Source organism: Bombyx mandarina, chromosome 28 (genome assembly GCF_030267445.1).
Source record: "Bombyx mandarina strain Sakado chromosome 28, ASM3026744v2".
Lineage (NCBI taxonomy): Eukaryota > Metazoa > Arthropoda > Insecta > Lepidoptera > Bombycidae > Bombyx > Bombyx mandarina.
The window spans coordinates 1,582,993-1,600,723 of record NC_143233.1 but is presented as its reverse complement, the minus strand read 5'-3'; the positions used below and the strand labels follow the sequence as shown (position 1 = coordinate 1,600,723).

Below are 17,731 nucleotides of genomic sequence, written 5' to 3'. Positions count from 1 at the left end.
TAAATTATCATCAACTTTCAAACCTTGGGTCTTTTTGACAGCACCATGACCTTCTCTTCACCCTACATTCTCATACCACAATAACTTACCACAACAATTTTCTCGTCATTGGCGATATTCTCCAACTTCCCTTTCTAACCACGTTTCCAAATTTCTATAAACTTTATGGAATTCTTATGAACTACCAAACCGGTTAGACAAACCTGTCGGATAAAGGTGGTGACGGTTCATCTAAAGCCTTATGCCGCTCGATTTCTTCGCTAGAAGGGAACTCTCCAGGTCTTGGCTTCACAAGTAACGTCAAATTCGCGTTAGATCTTCCAGCGACGCAGGTGTACACTCCGTGGTCTCTGAACGACAGGGTCGTGATTCGTAGGGCACCCTTTTAAGAAAGAAAAAACAACGCAGCCAATGATTATTGCAAATTTTATTTAGAATTTCTGTAAAAAAAAGTATCGGTCCAAACTGGTTATAGAACCCATGTCTCGATACCTACCGTTGGTATCAATTACAATTAATTATAATTAAATTAAAAAATAAAAATAATTAATTGATACCAACGGTAGGTATAGAGACATGGGTTCTATAACCAAATTAATTATAATTGATACCAACGGTAGGTATGGAGACATGGGTTCTATAACCAGTTTGCATAGACACAGACAAAATAAATCTCCATTACATAATCAGTATAGTATAAACACTATTATTTATCGGGTTCTTGCTACAAGTTTTAGTTTGGGAACACAGCTTCTTGAAGAAGCTCGGTACTGGTTTTTGTTTCTGGAATGGGTTCCAATGGTGGCATTAAATAACAAACTAGACTGAAGGTAGATAGATTTGTTTGCTTTTAACATCCTTGCAGTCTTTAGTCTAAACTTGAACATGGCGCTTGCAATAACGCTAAAATATGGGGAATTTACTAAATGAGACTTGAGCGCGTGTCTGTTTTTGGCACTGAATAATGAAACCTAAAAAAAAAATATAAACCGGCTGAACTGACAGACAATGACATTTGGTGCGCTAAGTATGGCGTATTTTCGGCCTCATTACGTATTTACGTATATTCGTGTTTCACTTTATGTACGCACTGAAATACTGTTATATTGTTTTCCTGCGAGTTACATTGCTGAGTAAGAACGAGATAGATATATGTTTATGTGTGTGTCTTCAAAATGGGTGCTATTTATATAAGCAATTGTACGTATAGAACAATATGTCGCGTCCCTACTATATAGGTCTATGGTTTTTGATCATAGACTTAGTGGTGGCAATATCGCCATAGAATAACTTGATGTATGAAAGCATGATGTCAATCAATGAGGGGCCTGTAGCAGAAATAGCGTCCTATTTGCCATGGTCCAAACAAAAGTGCTCATTACAAACCTAATTAGTATCAAATTTATTCTATTTCTGACTATTATTTATACTTCAACTTACTTTCCTAGATATCTTGTATTTCTTGGATTTCGTTATAATCTGATTGTCCTTCGCCCACTGTATCCTTGTCCTGTTGTATCCTTTGACAGGACATTTTATTTTCACTTGGGTCCCGAAAAAAATAGTCGCCGAACCTCCCACTTTTACTGTCACCTAAGGAAAGCTTTGAGTTTGAATGCTTAATTTCTTAAAATAAATGGCATATTTAAAAGGACCAGAGGAAATATTGTAATCTATACTAATATTATAAAGCTGAAGAGTTTGTTTGTTTGAACGCGCTAATCTCAGGAACTACTGGTCCGATTTGAAAAAATATTTCAGTGTTAGATAGCCCATTTATTGAGGAAGGCTATATAACATCACGCTAAGACCAATACAAGCGGAGCACCAATAAAGAATGTTTCAAAATCGGGTTTTTTCCGTTTTGATAGCTTCCGCTGCATGCGGAAACGGTTAAAGTTTCGCTAAAATAATGTACGACAGAATTGTTCCCTTTAAAAGATCTAAAAAAAAAGTCCGCGACAGCATATGTCTATATGTTAAGGTGGGCTCACTATAACGTTTTTTATGCTAACCAAATTTGTTCTAAAATAAAGCATTATTTGTGAACTATTATTCCACGCGGACGAAGTCGCGGGCAAAAGTAATAAAAATCTATAAACTAAAACATTGTTCATCCATACAGTTACAAAAACACAAAAGATCATGAAATTCCAGTTCATATAATTTGTACAATATCTTTGTTTTGCTTTCTAATTTTAAAATCAAATCTCACCTTCTTCTTCTTAGGGTCGTGCTGAATATAAGACGAGTTAGCGAGAGATATCTCCGGCGATGACGTATCCAGTAAACAGGGTCGACTGTTGCAAGACTTTGTGGATGGCGGACGAGGTGAGCTGCATAGTGATGCCGGACGTTCTACTACGTGGGACTGCGCCATTATTTGCTTGCATTCAACCTTTTCAAACATGGAGGATATAGGAATAAAATGTAAGAGATTAATAGAGAGCCGGAGGAGAAATAATAATAATAAATAATTGAGAACAAAACCCGCACGGTCATTCGGCCTCCGGTCATGGTTCTCGTCGAACCTGTCGCTTGCGACGAAAGGCTCGATGAGTAAATTAACCCACAGATAAAGCCCACTGAGTTTCTCGCCAAATCTTCTCAGTGGGTCGCGTTTCCGATCCGGTGGTAGATTCTGCGAAGCACGGCTCTTGCTAGGGTTCGTGTTAGCAACGTCGTCAGGTTTGAGCCCAGTGAGCTCGCCTACATGTTACGGCGAAGCTGAAATAGCCTCTCAAGGCTCACAGCATAGGTAGGAAAAAAAACCATTCGGCCTCAAATCAGGAATCCCTTGGGTAGCAGAGACTGATTTAGGTACTTATATACGTTTAAATACATACACATGTAGATAATAAGCACCCAGATGAAGAGAACCCAAATAAACCTGTTCAAAACAAGAAAGTTTACCAGTCACCGTTCTCGTGATTGTTTTTTGAATGTAAATTGTGTTTTGGTGTGCAATAAAGTGTATTCTCTCTCTCTCTCTCTCTCTCGTCGAACCCGTCGCTTGCGACGTAGGGCTCGACGAGTAAATTAACCCATAGACACAGCCCACTGAGTTTCTCGCTGGATCTTTGCAGTGGGCCGCGTTTCCGATCTGGTGGTAGATTCTGCGAAGCACTGCTCTTGCTAGGGCCAGCGTTAGCAACACTCCGGTTGAGCCCCGTGAGTTGAATTACACGTCAAGGAGAAGCTGAAATAGCCTCTCAAGGCTACCAGCATAGGTAGGAGAAAAAAGAACGATAGTTTTTACGATGCGAGCGAAAATCGAACCCCCGACCCTTGGCGCAAGAGTCAGAAGCGCTAACTACTACACCACCGAATCAGTCTAGGCTAAGCTAAATACTATACTAGATACTCACCTCTCTCTGCTTAACGCCCCCGCCACAGGTTTTGGAGCATTTGGTCCACTCCCCCGTGTGCCACCTGACTGGACAGTCTAGCACATTGCAGTACTGCCGGTCCGGTGGTGGTGGTTGCGGACACATGCTGTTAGGTACCACGACCGTGTTGGTACCACCACGTGTTACCTGAATAATTAAATTAGGGCCTTAACTAACGTAACGATAAAGCTATCCACAGAAGTATCATTTAAGTTTGTTATAAAAATTATCGGTATGCTTTATACTATTCAATTAAACTAGCGGTTTCGCAGTAGTCGATATTCGACTATAATTAATGAAAATTATAAGTTTGAACATTATTAAGATTTTATTGTCAAAAAATGTACTTTTATAATCACAAATTTCGTCAAGACTACGCTATAGACAAATAATATTAAAGACAAACAATATTAATCTATTCTCAATTTGACCGCAGACTTTAAATACCTAATAACAAAAGTTTGACGTTAAACAAAATAGTTTATATGCGTGTGTGTGTGTAAGTGTGAAATACATGGTAGTGTGTGTAATGTTTTTTATTTATTAATTTAGTGTATTTTATGGACAATTAAAAAAAATCTTTCTGCACTCCTTCTCTATATTCTATATCAATGTGGGAAATTTCATAGTCCTCCGTCAGTGAAATTTTCGTAAAAAGGTGTACAAAGCTTTTTGCTTCACGTATTAATATATAGATACTAATAATAATATGCAGTCTGTGTGCTTAGTGCGAGTTTTTTAACGTTCTCGATAGCGTAAAAGTTAACTCAAATTTGTATGGAGTTGGAACGTTTGCCTACGTTTGCCGCTAGGGGCGCTGTTCCAACCGCATACAAATTCGAGCTAACTTTTACGCTATCGAGAACGTTAAAAAACTCGCACTAAGCACTCGGGTTCGTATTATTGCGCAAGGCGTGGAGTTGTTCTTAACCCCACTTCGATAAAGCGGCACGACACGAGAATCCTCTCATCGTGGCCGCCGGTAACTACATTCCCGATCCTGCGGACAGAATGGAAAGCAGTCGACGTCGCCCAAAACACGTCATCTCGGATCCGCCCGATCCACTAACGGTGCTTTTAGGTAATTCAAGCACCGGTCACCGTTCTTGTCGAACCCGTCGCTTGCGACGAAGGGCTCGACGAGTAAATTAACTCTCAGACACAGCCCACTGAGTTTCTCGCCGGATCTTCTCAGTGGGTCGCGTTCCCGATCCGGTGGTAGATTCTGCGAAGCACGACTCTTGCTAGGGTTCGTGTTAGCAACATCGTCAGGTTTGAGCCCCGTGAGCTCACCTACTAAAGTTAGGGTTACGCTGACATAGCCTCTCAAGGCTCTCAGCTTAGGTAGGAAAAAAAAAAAAAAAATGTTCTTAACGCGGCGACATAATTACGCATTTATAGTTACAATTTAAAATAACTTAGTACTGGGTACCGCAACCAAATCATGGTCAGGGCTTACCGTATTTTTATTTTTTATTTTTTATCGCCCTTGTAGACAGTCGAGCATACGGACCACCTGATGGTGAGTGGTTGCCGTCGCCCAAGGAATTCAGCAATGCCAAATTGCCAAATTGTCACTAGTATGTTGGCATACCTCTTATCAACTATCGTAGGTTGAATCTATTAATCTAGAAATCTTTCCTGGGCTGTAAATAAATGTTAAAAGAATAGAATCGTGATAGATACCTCATGTATGCAAGTTACTTCTCTAGTCTGGATTCCGATGCCGCATGACTTTGTACATTGTGAGAATTCTGTATAGTTCCAACTGTGGAGAGGAATTATTATAAAACACTTAAATTTTATTACTGATCAAAATGTATATACGATTTTATTTTAAAGCCAAATGTGATTTAATGAAGCTTCAATTGTACTGGTGGTAGGACGTCTTGTGAGTCCACAGAGGTAGGTACCACCACCCTTCCTATTCCTGCTGTGAAGTAGTAATGCGTTTCGGTTTGAAGTGCGGGGCAGCCGTTGTACTGATAAAAGTGAGATCTTAGAACTCATGTGTCAAGGTGGGTGGTGGCATTTATGTTTTAGATGTCTATAGGCTTCCGTAACCACTTAACAACAGGTGGGCCGTGAACTTGTCCACTCATCTAAGGAATAAAAAATAAAAATAGAAAAATTGCTACTAACCGTGGTGGACATGGGTGATCATTGCAGGTCCTAACTCTGTTCTCGGGTTTGGTGTGAGGGTCGCACATGTAGGGTGATGCGTTCTTACCATCTTCATCTCGCACGCATTGAATTATAAGTTCCTGGGAAGACGTGAAATAATTCAAATCAAATCAAATAAAAAAAAATGTATTCAACATAAATGAAAATACATACTTGTTGAACGTCAAAAAGAACAACCGACAATTCACAAAAACTAGCCTCCGTCCTGAGAAGAACTGGCAAGAAACTCAGCGAGCATGTCTTTTTTTTAAATATTAGATAAAAAAAAATTAATATTAGATATTTTTGAAATATTCATTTTTACAATGAGTATTATAACGTAACAATTATTGCAATATTGAAATGCCCGGAGCAAGCAACTCATTCCCACTTTGTGCAATCTTCTAGATAATCATTGACTTTATAGTAAGCTTTATTGCACAGATGTTCTTTAATAGTTTTCTTAAACCTATGTATATGTAGGTTCTGAACCTCGTAATTAATAATTAAATGTAAAAAAAAATTCATTTATCGTAGAGACAACATACTTTAATGAAATAAATTTTTCACCTCAGCAGTTAAAACACGCCGCTTTTGCTGCGAGACAATGACAACGAGACACAATAGTGAACAAAACGAGATTTTGGTTCGAGCGTGGGTCAAAGTAGCTTTTTAATTTTTCAATCTTCAGTGCCACGACATTGACATTTTTCACCATAAATTTGAAAAATTCGAATTTTGCTGTTCTCTGTCTCTTTCACATGCATATAAAAAAGCGAGTGAAAAAAACAAACCCCTTCGAAATTCGATTTTGGAATTCGACCTCAAAGAAAATACGTTCGGAAACGCGTAATACCCTAAAATTTAAAGTAATTTGTAATAAAAAAAATACGTTTTTTTTAAATAGTTATTTCAATCTATTCTTGTTCATTTCTATGTCTTCTAAGTAACATATGTTCTCATTGCTGAGGTGAAAAGTTATGTGTGGTACACGAGAGCAAAGTTTTTTGCATCTCGTGCTGTTGGGTCCCTCACTACGCTCAGGATTCTATGATTTAATGACTCGGTACGCTCGTGAATCAATCATATCCCTTCATCATCCCTTCGCTTGCTCGGGACTCAAAATCAGCACTCGAAACAAAAAACAACTTTGCTCTCTTGTTGCACAAATAAATTCTTTGATCGGTATTCAGCCCACTGAGTTTCTCGTCGGATCTTCTCAGTGGGTCGCGTTTCCGATCCGGTAGTAGATTCTGCGAAGCACTGCTCTTGCTAGGGTCAGTGTTAGCAACACTCCGATTTGAGCCCCATGAGCTCACCTACACACGTTAGGGTGAAGCTGAAATAGCCTCTCAAGGCTATCAGCATAGGTAGGGGGAAAAAAAATCGGTATCAAAATAATACGTTTGCTTCTTTTGTGAATCCAGATGGCAGAAAACTTACTTGGACTCCACTAAGACAAGACGCACTGCAACTGGTATAGCCTTTTTCCTTCCACGAGTATGATTTGCCAGGAGATCCAGGGGCCACCCTGATGTTACTTGAGGTACCATAAGTTAAAGACCTGCTGAATAGATTACCGTTAATTCCAGTTCGAAAAAATAATGAATAATTGGAATTAAATTGGTTTACATTTCATCATTCGTCTATCTTTTTTTATGATTGAAGGATTGCTGGTTGCCCGGAGGCCTTTCCAGTTTCGCCAGGATAGGTGGGCGAGTAAAGGCTCAGCCAGGAGGGGTGGGATTTGCTAACAGCTGCCCGAGCGCCTCTGAATTGTCTATCTGTCGTTCTGTATATTGTTAATCATAGTACACCTCAACTGTATCATTTTCAGAATTTCTGGAGATGAAACGATCTCCTGGATGAGATCGCCTTTAGCGTTATGTACTATTATTAATTCCTGTTGACCGTTTTTCAATATTGTGTTTAGGTGTGCATTAATATATATATATCATTCTCTCTCTCTCTCTCTTTCTCACACTCTCTCTCTCTCACACTCTCTTTCATTCTAACCTTGAATCTTTAAGTCTATTTCTGCCGCGATGAGGCTCAATAAAAGCTTCAAGCTTAAACAGTGACAGCCAACATAGACTAGTTGTCAATAGTCACGGTTTCACTTGCCACTTAATCATAAACGGTTAATACTAGTAATTAAGGCATTGATAGGGGCAATCAGGACAAGTTTTTACCCATCGCGAAGGCCAGATGATTATAGAATTTGGTTTAAAAAAAATAATACAGATTTTAAATAGCGTTTTATAGCTCAAACGTTTAATATTCTTGAACGAAGTGTATATTCCCAAAGTAGCTAGTAATTTGTCTATGAATCTTAGATAGAAAAATCATAGTCTATCTATCATCACGTAATCCGATGAAAAATTCGCAAAAGTTTAACTAAAATAGATATTGTTATCTTATTATTATCATCAGTACGATTTCTTATCTTTGACGATTAAGATAGGAACGGTAAAATTTCATTTGTATTTACAAGTGTTGAATGAAGGTCAGATATCATGTCTTTAGATGTGAACATTAGTGAACCCGATGAGTTTAACTGTGAAGAATTACATGAAAGTATCAAAGTTGTAGCTGCACTGAAAGGTATTCAAGATTTCGTCTATCACGTTGACTATATCTGCGGAAAAGGTGACAACTTTATAGCCAATATATTTAGAGTGTCCGTGAAAGAAGCGAACAGTGAGAACAACACAGTTGGTGTTATAGTAAAAACGTTAGTAAATACAGCGAGACAAGAACTATTTCACGAATTACACAAGAAGGAGGTTGAGTTTTATCGCGTAGTGATCTCAAAATTTAATGAAATCCAAGAAACTCTGGCTGAAGAAGCGAAATTGATTTTACCTAGGTGTGTTTATTGGAAGATAGAAAAATCTAATGAAGTTCTGATTTTGGAAGATATGTTGCTCTATGGATTCGTTCTCGACTCCAAGCCTAAACATGAAGTATTAGACTTCGAACAGTGTTCCGTGGTAATAAGTGAACTAGCAAAGTTTCACGCTTTGTCCTTCGTGTGTGACGAGAGAGAAAAAGAAAGTTTTTCGAAAATCAAAAGTGATTTCTCCGATATTATTTACCAGGACCACTTTCTTGATAAAAGTAAATTGAAGAACTATTTCTTAGAGTCGTTTGATATGTCTTTGAGTGTTGTTACTGATGTAAAGGCTCAGAAGACTCTGGAGGAGATTAAGCCTAGCATTTTGAAAACTCTTCAGTTTTTCAGTAAAGCAGGGAAAACTAATGTTTTGTGTCATGGTGATTGCTGGATCAATAATATACTGTTTAAGCATGAGGTTAGTGACTTAATTAACAGTTATTTACACTGGTGTTAGGACCTCGCGTGAGTCCGTACCGGTAGGTACCAGCAAACCGCCTATTACTGCCGTGAAGCAGTAATGCGTTTCGGTTTGAAGAGTGGGGTAGCCGTTGTAACTATACTGAGACCTTAGAACTCATTTCTCAAGGTGGGTGGCGGCATTTTCGTATTGAATGTCTATGGGCTCAAGTAACTACTTAACACCAGGTGGGCTGTGAGCTTCGTCCACCCATCTAAGCAATAAACAACTCAAAGTCATACATTCAGAATATTTGTTATAATGTGATGAGATTGAGTGGTGAGATATAAGTCTATGTAAATAGGTATGTCAAATAGAAATTCAATTGATATAAAAAACATCAAAGCTTCAATTACATTAAAATAATGTGTAGGTTATGCAAGTTTTTATAAGTTGTCAATTTTATATATTTGATCCGTGATGATAATCACTGGTGGTAGGACCTTGTGAGTCCGCACGGGTAGGTACCACCACCCCACCTATTTCTGCCGTGAAGCAGTAATGTGTTTCGGTTTCAAGGGTGGGGCAGTCGTTGTAACTATACTGAGACCTTATTAGAACTTATCTCAAGGTGGGTGGCGCATTTACGTAGTAGATGTCTATAGGCTCTAGTAACTATTCAACACCAGGTGGGCTGTGAGCTCGTTCACCCAAATAGCAATAAAAAAAATAAAAAAATTTTCAAATTCGGTCCTACTTGCAGATATCCTTTTGCACACAAAACAAACAAAATCATTACCTACTATTTATATTTATGCTATTTACTTGTCTATAATATCTAGCCTTCAAATCCCTACCGCCGAGCGATGGCTAAACAATTTGTCTTTGTTTCTGGTAATAAAGTGGGCGGCATAGATCGTCCGAGGCTCTGTCAGATCATTGGTATGATTAATGCCTGTACGATTTGTATCCGATACTGTTATTTCATTTATTCTTGATTCATTAATCTTGCGTTCTAGGGCAGAATTTCGCGCACATGTCTGTTCAGGAAAAAGTGCTAATTGATGTGTTTGTTTTGGGTAATGAGATCTAAGAGCCATTAATTTAGTCCATTAATATTAAGATTCACTAAATATAATGCGAGGGGTGAAACGCTCTTTGGTATAAGCGAATATTATAAAGAGGAAAGATTTGTTTGTTTGTTTGTTTCGAATAGGCTCCGAAACTACTGGACCGATTTGAAAAATTCTTTTTCCATTAGAACCCGACATTGTCCCTGATGAACATAGGCTACTTTTTTTTAATTTTTTTTAATTTTATTTTTTTGATTTCATGTGTGTTTTAATGTTTCCGAAGCGAAGCGAGGGCGGGTCGTATTTTATATATTTTTAAATATTGAATTTGGAGAGCTCGTAATTAATGTGAAATAAAAAAAAACAAAAAATAAATTCACACTCATGATTCTTTTCTCTCTCGGCTGTATGGTTTGGGTATGTCGACAGGATTACTGAGTACTAATCACAGGCGGATCTAGTTTGATTTTAGTATCCCATACCCTTGTCGTTTGTTTGCTAGTGTCTGGTCACCTATAAACTACTAGTCATACTGATATGTAATCCAAGTTTCAACTGTCTTATTATAAACGCTTTACTTTTTAAATCTAAAGCCGTGATTTATTTTTTATTTATTTTTTTGTGCTTAGATGGGTGGACGAGCTCACGGCCTACCTGGTGTTAAGTGGTTACCGGAGCCCATAGACATCTACAACGTAAATGCCGCCACCCACCTTGAGATAAGAGTCTTCAGGTTTCAGTATAGTTACAACGGCTGCCACACCCTTAAAACCGAAACGCATTACTCACAGCAGAAATAGGCAGGGTGGTGGTACCTACCCGTGTGGCCTCACAAAAGGTCCTACCACCAGTAATTACGCAAATATAATTTTGCGGGTTTGGTTTTTATTACACGATGTTATTCCTTCACCGTGGAAATCAATCGTGAACATTGTACGTATTTCAGTAGAAAAATTGGTACCCGCCGGCGGGATTCGAAAACCGGGGCATCGCTAGATACGAATGCACTAGACGTCTTATCCTTTAGGCCACGACGACTTCAAATGCTTCCAATACAAATACCTATACATCTTTTGCGCCTGCTTGGCTAAATACAGTAATTGCAATATTTATTTGATTTACAGGAACGCAAACCGGCAAGAGTCTGCTTCATAGATTTCCAAGCAGTCCGCTACGCCAATCCAGTGACAGACATCATGTATTTCATATACCTCTGTACAGATTCTAAATTTAGATCTGAGAATTTCGAAAGACTCCTCAAAATCTACTATGACAGCCTGAAATCATTCTTAAGTCTATACGAAATAGATGCTGATATTGCATATCCAGAGGGAGAATTCAAAAGTGACGTAAATGATCATTTGATATTTGGCCTGTTAATATCAATGATAGATCTTAGAATTATAATAATGACCCCTGAACACGAAGCAATATTAAAAGGTTCAAATATTGTTGATGGTTCAAATACTGGTGAGGTTCCAGGTGAAATGGATTATTTTAAAATTAGAGTTAATGATGTTGTGGATGAAGCTATATCGAATGGTAGCTTGATGAAATTGTCGGACAAGATTAACAATTTACTATAGCGTTCTTTAGATGAAATATTAAATAAGGACTTCTACGGTTATCCCTGACAGATGGTTATTGGATATTTTTTATTGGTGGTGGGAGCTCTTGTGAGTCCGCACAGGTAGGTACCGCCGCCCTACCTATTTCTATCGTGAAGCGGTAATGCGTTTCGGTTTCAAGGGTGGGGCAGCCGTTGTAACTATACTGAGACCTTAGAACTTATATTTCAGGGTGGGTGCGCGTTTGCGTTGTAGATGTCTATGGGCTCCAACAACCAGTTAACACCAGTCCAGTCCACCATCTAACCAATAAAAAACGGTCCAGGGATCTTAAGTGCTTATAGATTTATAAGTAGCTCTGTTGTAAAAGTACTGTCTCTGGGTAAGAACTTGAAACTTCCATTGAAGGAAGACATGTTATAGTACTTGGCATACATTGAAGAAGGAAATTCATTCCAAAGGTGCTTCGTAGTGGGGAAAATCTCTTGTAACACACCGCGGAAGGCCAATGCCGCCATAGATGCTCTGTTTAGATCTGATACGACGCTAAAAGAAGCACTTACTTACAATAATATCAACATAAATACTAATTCTTTTTAATTCTTTTATTAAGATTCACGAATCCATAATCGTAATCGAAAAAAAGCAATTCCGCGTCACTCAAAGACGTTGCCCTTCTGCGTATATTGATTATTATTAAACAGGGCAATAGCCTTGCTATTATTATTTATATAATCGGTGTTTCAGCCCCAATTTCTATATTATTTTAGATTAGCAGGCTTTGCTACGATCCATCTGAGCCAATAGTTTCAAATTGTATGTACTGTTTTGTGACGGACTTAGGTAGGAAATTGGTATGTACCTACAGGGTCATAATACGACTTATTTTGTCGTCTTGTGTATCATCAGCACCTGTATTTGTTTGTATTTGATGTTATTGACCTTCTTATTCTTGTCCTTATCCCACATGCGTAAGAATCTGGAATGAGTTTTACCGATCGCCTGTCTGATATTAACCCTCTTTAATATGTTAAGTGAACAGTTTATATATTTCTTAAGCTTAGCATGAATACTTACTTACTACGCACTTAATATATTTAATTTACTACGATCAATTTATCACATACCCTAAAATTTTATATTAAGCTCAGAATATGATTAGTGTGAATGAAAAATGAAGCAGGGTCATGTTCTTATAGACATTGTTCTCTAATTATTTAATTTTTTATTGTCTTATTAGCCTTCGTATAAACTTGAACTGATATGTATGTTATGTTCTAAATACAATTGGTTGAAGGAATTAAAAACCGTTAATTTTAAATGAACTTTAAAATGGCGCGGGCGCCGGAGTCAAGACCTGTCAGCAAACTATATTACCATATTTAAATTAGCATTAACTTACCTATCAGCGCCGCTGTAAGAAGGGGCGCTAGAGTCCCCAAACGAAGTTCCGTAAGCCATAGAGCATGGCTCCATCACGCATCTTTCAGTTTCTTCGGTCGGTTTGGGTCCCATACATTTACTATCGGGCAATTTTGCAATCGTCCGACTAAACTCTAAGAATATCTTGCAATGGACCTCCTTTTTTCTCCACCCCTCTCCGCATGTGACGCTACAGGGACCCCACTCATCGTCTTTGATGTAGCTGAAAGTCAATTTAAGTTATAGAATCTCTAAAGGTTTTTGTAACCTAATAAAATACTAGATTAAAACCACACAAGGTCGAAAATTAGACATGCTCAGTGCTGGGGTCCAAAGGCATTATAAACCTAATCGTTTCTGGCTGGTATATGTAGAAGTATGCACCAGTGCGTGTAATTTCCCCGCCAATGTCAAATTGATAAATAATTTATCCAAAAATTTTGTAACAGTATGTTTTGAATAAAATAGCCGTGTACCGTGTGCCGTGTGCCAGAAATGTTCAGTATATAGGAATAGTAAAGGCAAAGAAAAAAAGACACAAGACCAAACGTGTACAAGAACGGTGCAAGGAAATTTAAAATTTAATGTGCAGTGCATATAGTCGAAAACGGAGTATAGTGGAGTGAAAGCAACGTGTGATGGTTAGGACAAATCTGTTCTGGGAATAAAGGTTTAGTGATTTTGATTTTTTAATTGAATGTGGAGTGTATTTTGTATTCACAAAGGTCTCAACGTCTAAGGTCTAAACACACGTCAGGGATCAGATAACTAAATCAACCATCACTATTAAAAGAATTGCTCAAGGATTGAATCCAAATTCTTGAACAACCCAAGAAGCTATAACGAAATCTATGCAGCCATCGTGTAAATGATAAGGTTAATATCATTCCTTGTATTGATGTGTGAAAGTCAGATTTTGGAAGTGATTCGTTAAAATTTTTATTCTGATTAGGTACAATACCTTACATACAACCAGCCACAGGCAAAGAATATTTTGTAATTGCTGAAAGAGACAACAACAAAATACTCTAAGCTTCAGACGTTATTGACAACACAACATTTATAGACAGTATTGACATAGGTGTGTGCATGCGTGATGTGAGCGAACAGGATTTTATGTGCTCATATATTATGCCCTTTGCACAATTTATAGAACACGAAGTAGCAATCAGTGTTAATGAATTAGAGATTTTTTTGTAACCGAAAATACCGTCGGACTTTTTGAGTTTAAGCGTAAAGAATCCCAAATTGTTTAGAATTATGTGTAAATTGAAATAAATTATAATATATATACACAAAATAACGTAGATAATTTATTAGAAACTAACGTTGTAAAAAAACTCATGAATGTTCTTTTATATCTGTTCTTTAAATGGCTTTGTTATGTGCAATACAATTAATACTTTAAAATAGTTAGCCAACTAAAACACCGGTTTTTTTTTTAAATCAAAATCGATAAAAGTACTGTAAATATGAAAGATTCATGTTTTGCAGCGGGTCTATTTTTACAGCAAACATATGTGCGTACTCTTTTATTTTCGACTTAAATACCTCAAGTAAATTATAAATAAAATAATAAGAAATTATGTGTATCATAGATTTTAATTGGTCATTGACATGATTAGAGGATAGAATTCAAAAATACAAATTCAAAATCATTTATTTCAACTTAGATGTCAGTATGACACACTTGTTGAATGTCAAAATAAAAATAACAATATTTACTCTACCACCGGTTCCAAAAAAAGCCACAGTCCTGAGAAGAACCGGCGAAACAAACTCAGCGGGCTTTTTTTTGTTTTTTGTTTTTTCTCAAAATATTTCCTTTTTTTAATAAAATAATAATAATAATAATGAAAAATGGAATATATGAATAGTTTCATTATATGCATTACAAATATCCTGCGTTAATCTACATACTTCAAATATTGACAAGTTAGGCTAGTATCTAATTTAATTTATTATTTATTTTATCCTCATATGGTAGGATATGTGGTAGTTAATTTTTTTATAGCGTTGGTTCTGGTAGCATTTTTGGACCAAGGATTTTTTTATTAATACTTATTATGTTATATGTATAAAGCAAACTTAATATATTCAATAGGTAACACAGCGAACTCACATCAATTTAATATTATTTACATAGTGACAAGGAGGCTTGTACAGCTTTGATGGTAAATTGTCAATAACTCGTCCCAAGATAATATGAACATGTGAAAATTAATCGTAAAAAGTTATGGATAATGATTTAAATATCGTTTATTTGGGAACTGATTTCAATTACGATCATTTTAAAGTGACATGTAGTTCAGTAAATAATAATTCCTTCAGCATAATATATTTTCTTACAACACAAATAGACAAGATAGGGCATGATCTTTCTTAAACAAAGTTCAACCCGTAGGCTGTGGCTTGAAAATAACAAAAATTGGCACGTAAGAGCTATGAGTGGCAGTGACCGGAAAATCTATCTACGAGTTTTTTTTTTATGCTTAGATTGGTGAACGAGCTCACAGCCCACCTGGTATTAAGTGGTTACTGGAGCCCATAGACATCTACAACGTAAATGCGCTACCCACCTTGAGATATAAGTTCTAAGGTCTCAGTATAGTTACAACGGCTACCCCACCCTTCAAACCGAAACGCATTACTGCTTCACGGCAGAAATAAGTATAAGGAATCAAACGCAACCAATAACCCTCTACGAGTAACTTCTCTTTAATATTGACCATAAAGGCAAATAATCTTAGCCGTTTACATTTCGATGTCCCCACATACTGATAGATGATATCAGAAATGATAGCTTCCATTGGACCTTACAATGTATAATGTTCATTGATGACAATTATCAATTAGTTTAGTTGGTAGGACTTACGTAGCTTCAAGTGGCACGTCCGGTTCGCCGATAAGTCTCTCGGCCTTCGCTTGCGGAGGTGGGTATTGTTGGATGAGAGGCTGCGTGTGGTATAGAACTCCTGGTAGCAGGTCGTCTATATCATCCTAACGAATGATTGTATTATGATAATGGGATTAAATAAATAGATAATTCGGCACAAATTACACAAGATCATTTTTCCTCAAGCTAGGATTCCCTGTACTATGGTATCCAGTGACTGATAGAGAGAGAGAGAGAGAGAGAGAGTATTCTTTATTGTACACCAAAAAACAAATAAACAGTGCGATACATTAAAAACAAAAAAGTACAATTGGCGGTCTTATCGCTAAGAGCGATCTCTTCCAGACAACCATCAGGTGGACAAGAATCATTTGGAAACGAACTATATAATACTATATAATATATACGATAAATCGCCTTTTCACATTAAAAGAGTATAATTTCCAAAAATATACGAAATTGAATTAATATGCGGAAACATTTGGTATCACCAGTATTTTTCTGATAAATATTGTTAAAAGAGCGTAGTTTTGTTTTTGTTTTTATTTATTAGTTTACCTATATTTTGACTACTATTAACAAAATTAATAAAAAAAATTATCTTACTTTAAAAGGCAAATAATGTAACTAATAAAAAATAAATGTTGCAAAGATGATTAATATTAAAAATATCACATTTTAAACCTTTAGTGTAGCTTTCAAACAGTGAAAGAACTTTTCAAATCGGTTGAGTAGTTTCGGAGCCTTTTCAATACAAACAAACAAACAAACAAACAAATCTTTCCTCTTTATAATATTAGTATAGATTTGTGACTTCAAATGCATATCTCAAACCTTGAACGACCGCATTTACATGTAATCCTACATTGTGATGTCTGGACTCCGCTAATTTAACGCCTTTTCACACACGTCCAGTGCCATAAGAAAATAATTTTCAACTTTTCACTCTCCTCGTTCTTCATTTATTTTACTGGTAAGATATATAGGACTGTTTTCACTTTGCAAATAACTAATTTGAGCATCAAACACAACCGTACACCAACATATACGAAATTAACTTTCATTATTTCTTTGGCATCAATTTCATTAATTTTCTTTCCTTATCCAGCTCTTACTACGACCGTGTAATTTATCCTAATACCTTCAACTAATTCGTTAATTAACACTTCTTCGAAAGCTTAGCCTAATTTACCAAAGTGAGTTGATACCTAACAGCAATGAAGCTGTAACGCATTTCTTGTTGGAAGACTGTACTTGTACTTTTTATTTTATTGACTTGATGGGTGGACGAGCTCACAGACCACCTGGTGTTAAGTGGTTACTGGAGCCCATAGACATCTACAACGTAAATGCGCCACTCATCTTGAGATATTAGTTCTAAGGTCTCAGTATAGTTACAACGGCTGCCCCACCCTAAAAAACCGAAACGAATTACTGCTTCACGGCAGAAATAGGCAGGGTGGTGGCACTTACCCGCGCGGACCCACAAGAGGTCCTACCACCAGTAGTGCTGGTAGCGTCGAGGATAATGCAGGGCGAAGAAGAATCACTTACTTCAGGGTCATCGGATTCCCTGTAAGCGGGACAGCTGATGCCAGTGGAACAAGGCCTGGTGATTTCCGGTCTAGTTGAAGGGTCGCAGCCACCTCCAGCTGGAGTACACTCCACTCCTCTCACTTGGACGCCTTCACCGCAAGATACCGAACACTAGAGGCGAAATTAAAAGTTCTTTATATCGACGCTTGAAAGGCAAACGTGACTAAGCGACAATAACTGCTTTATACATAAATGATAGGCAATAATCATATTCGATGCACAAAATACATATATTTCTAGGTCTATTAAAATAATTTCAATCCTACCGCTAGATTCGTTAAAATAGATTTTTTTCAGGTATTTCAACTTTAAATTAGTCTACTGTAAA

At 37.1% G+C, this 17,731-nt stretch overlaps 2 protein-coding genes across 9 annotated transcripts in view; one reads left to right on the top strand and one right to left on the bottom strand.

Annotated features, from left to right (window-relative positions):
• nolo (ADAMTS-like no long nerve cord) overlaps positions 1-17,731 on the bottom strand; it is a 376,621-nt gene that overhangs the window by 24,447 nt on the left and 334,443 nt on the right. For 4 of the 8 annotated variants that reach the window (XM_089739120.1, XM_089739123.1, XM_089739121.1 and 1 more), the window contains exons 13-23: positions 17,362-17,514; positions 15,787-15,911; positions 13,873-13,914; positions 12,892-13,134; positions 6,996-7,119; positions 5,532-5,653; positions 5,076-5,157; positions 3,369-3,536; positions 2,216-2,398; positions 1,441-1,593; positions 204-382 (exon numbers count right to left, since the gene is read on the bottom strand). In XM_089739120.1, coding sequence (XP_089595246.1) covers positions 204-382; positions 1,441-1,593; positions 2,216-2,398; positions 3,369-3,536; positions 5,076-5,157; positions 5,532-5,653; positions 6,996-7,119; positions 12,892-13,134; positions 13,873-13,914; positions 15,787-15,911; positions 17,362-17,514 — 1,574 coding nt within the window. The remainder of the gene's footprint in view (positions 1-203; positions 383-1,440; positions 1,594-2,215; positions 2,399-3,368; positions 3,537-5,075; positions 5,158-5,531; positions 5,654-6,995; positions 7,120-12,891; positions 13,135-13,872; positions 13,915-15,786; positions 15,912-17,361; positions 17,515-17,731) is intronic. The other 4 variants (XM_089739126.1, XM_089739127.1, XM_089739122.1 and 1 more) reach the window with 3 other exon arrangements.
• LOC114240967 (uncharacterized) lies at positions 8,029-12,896 on the top strand. Its single transcript, XM_028171672.2, has 2 exons — positions 8,029-8,866; positions 11,046-12,896. The coding sequence occupies exons 1-2, from the start codon at positions 8,069-8,071 to the stop codon at positions 11,505-11,507; spliced, it is 1,260 nt and encodes a 419-aa protein (XP_028027473.2). The 5' UTR covers positions 8,029-8,068; the 3' UTR covers positions 11,508-12,896.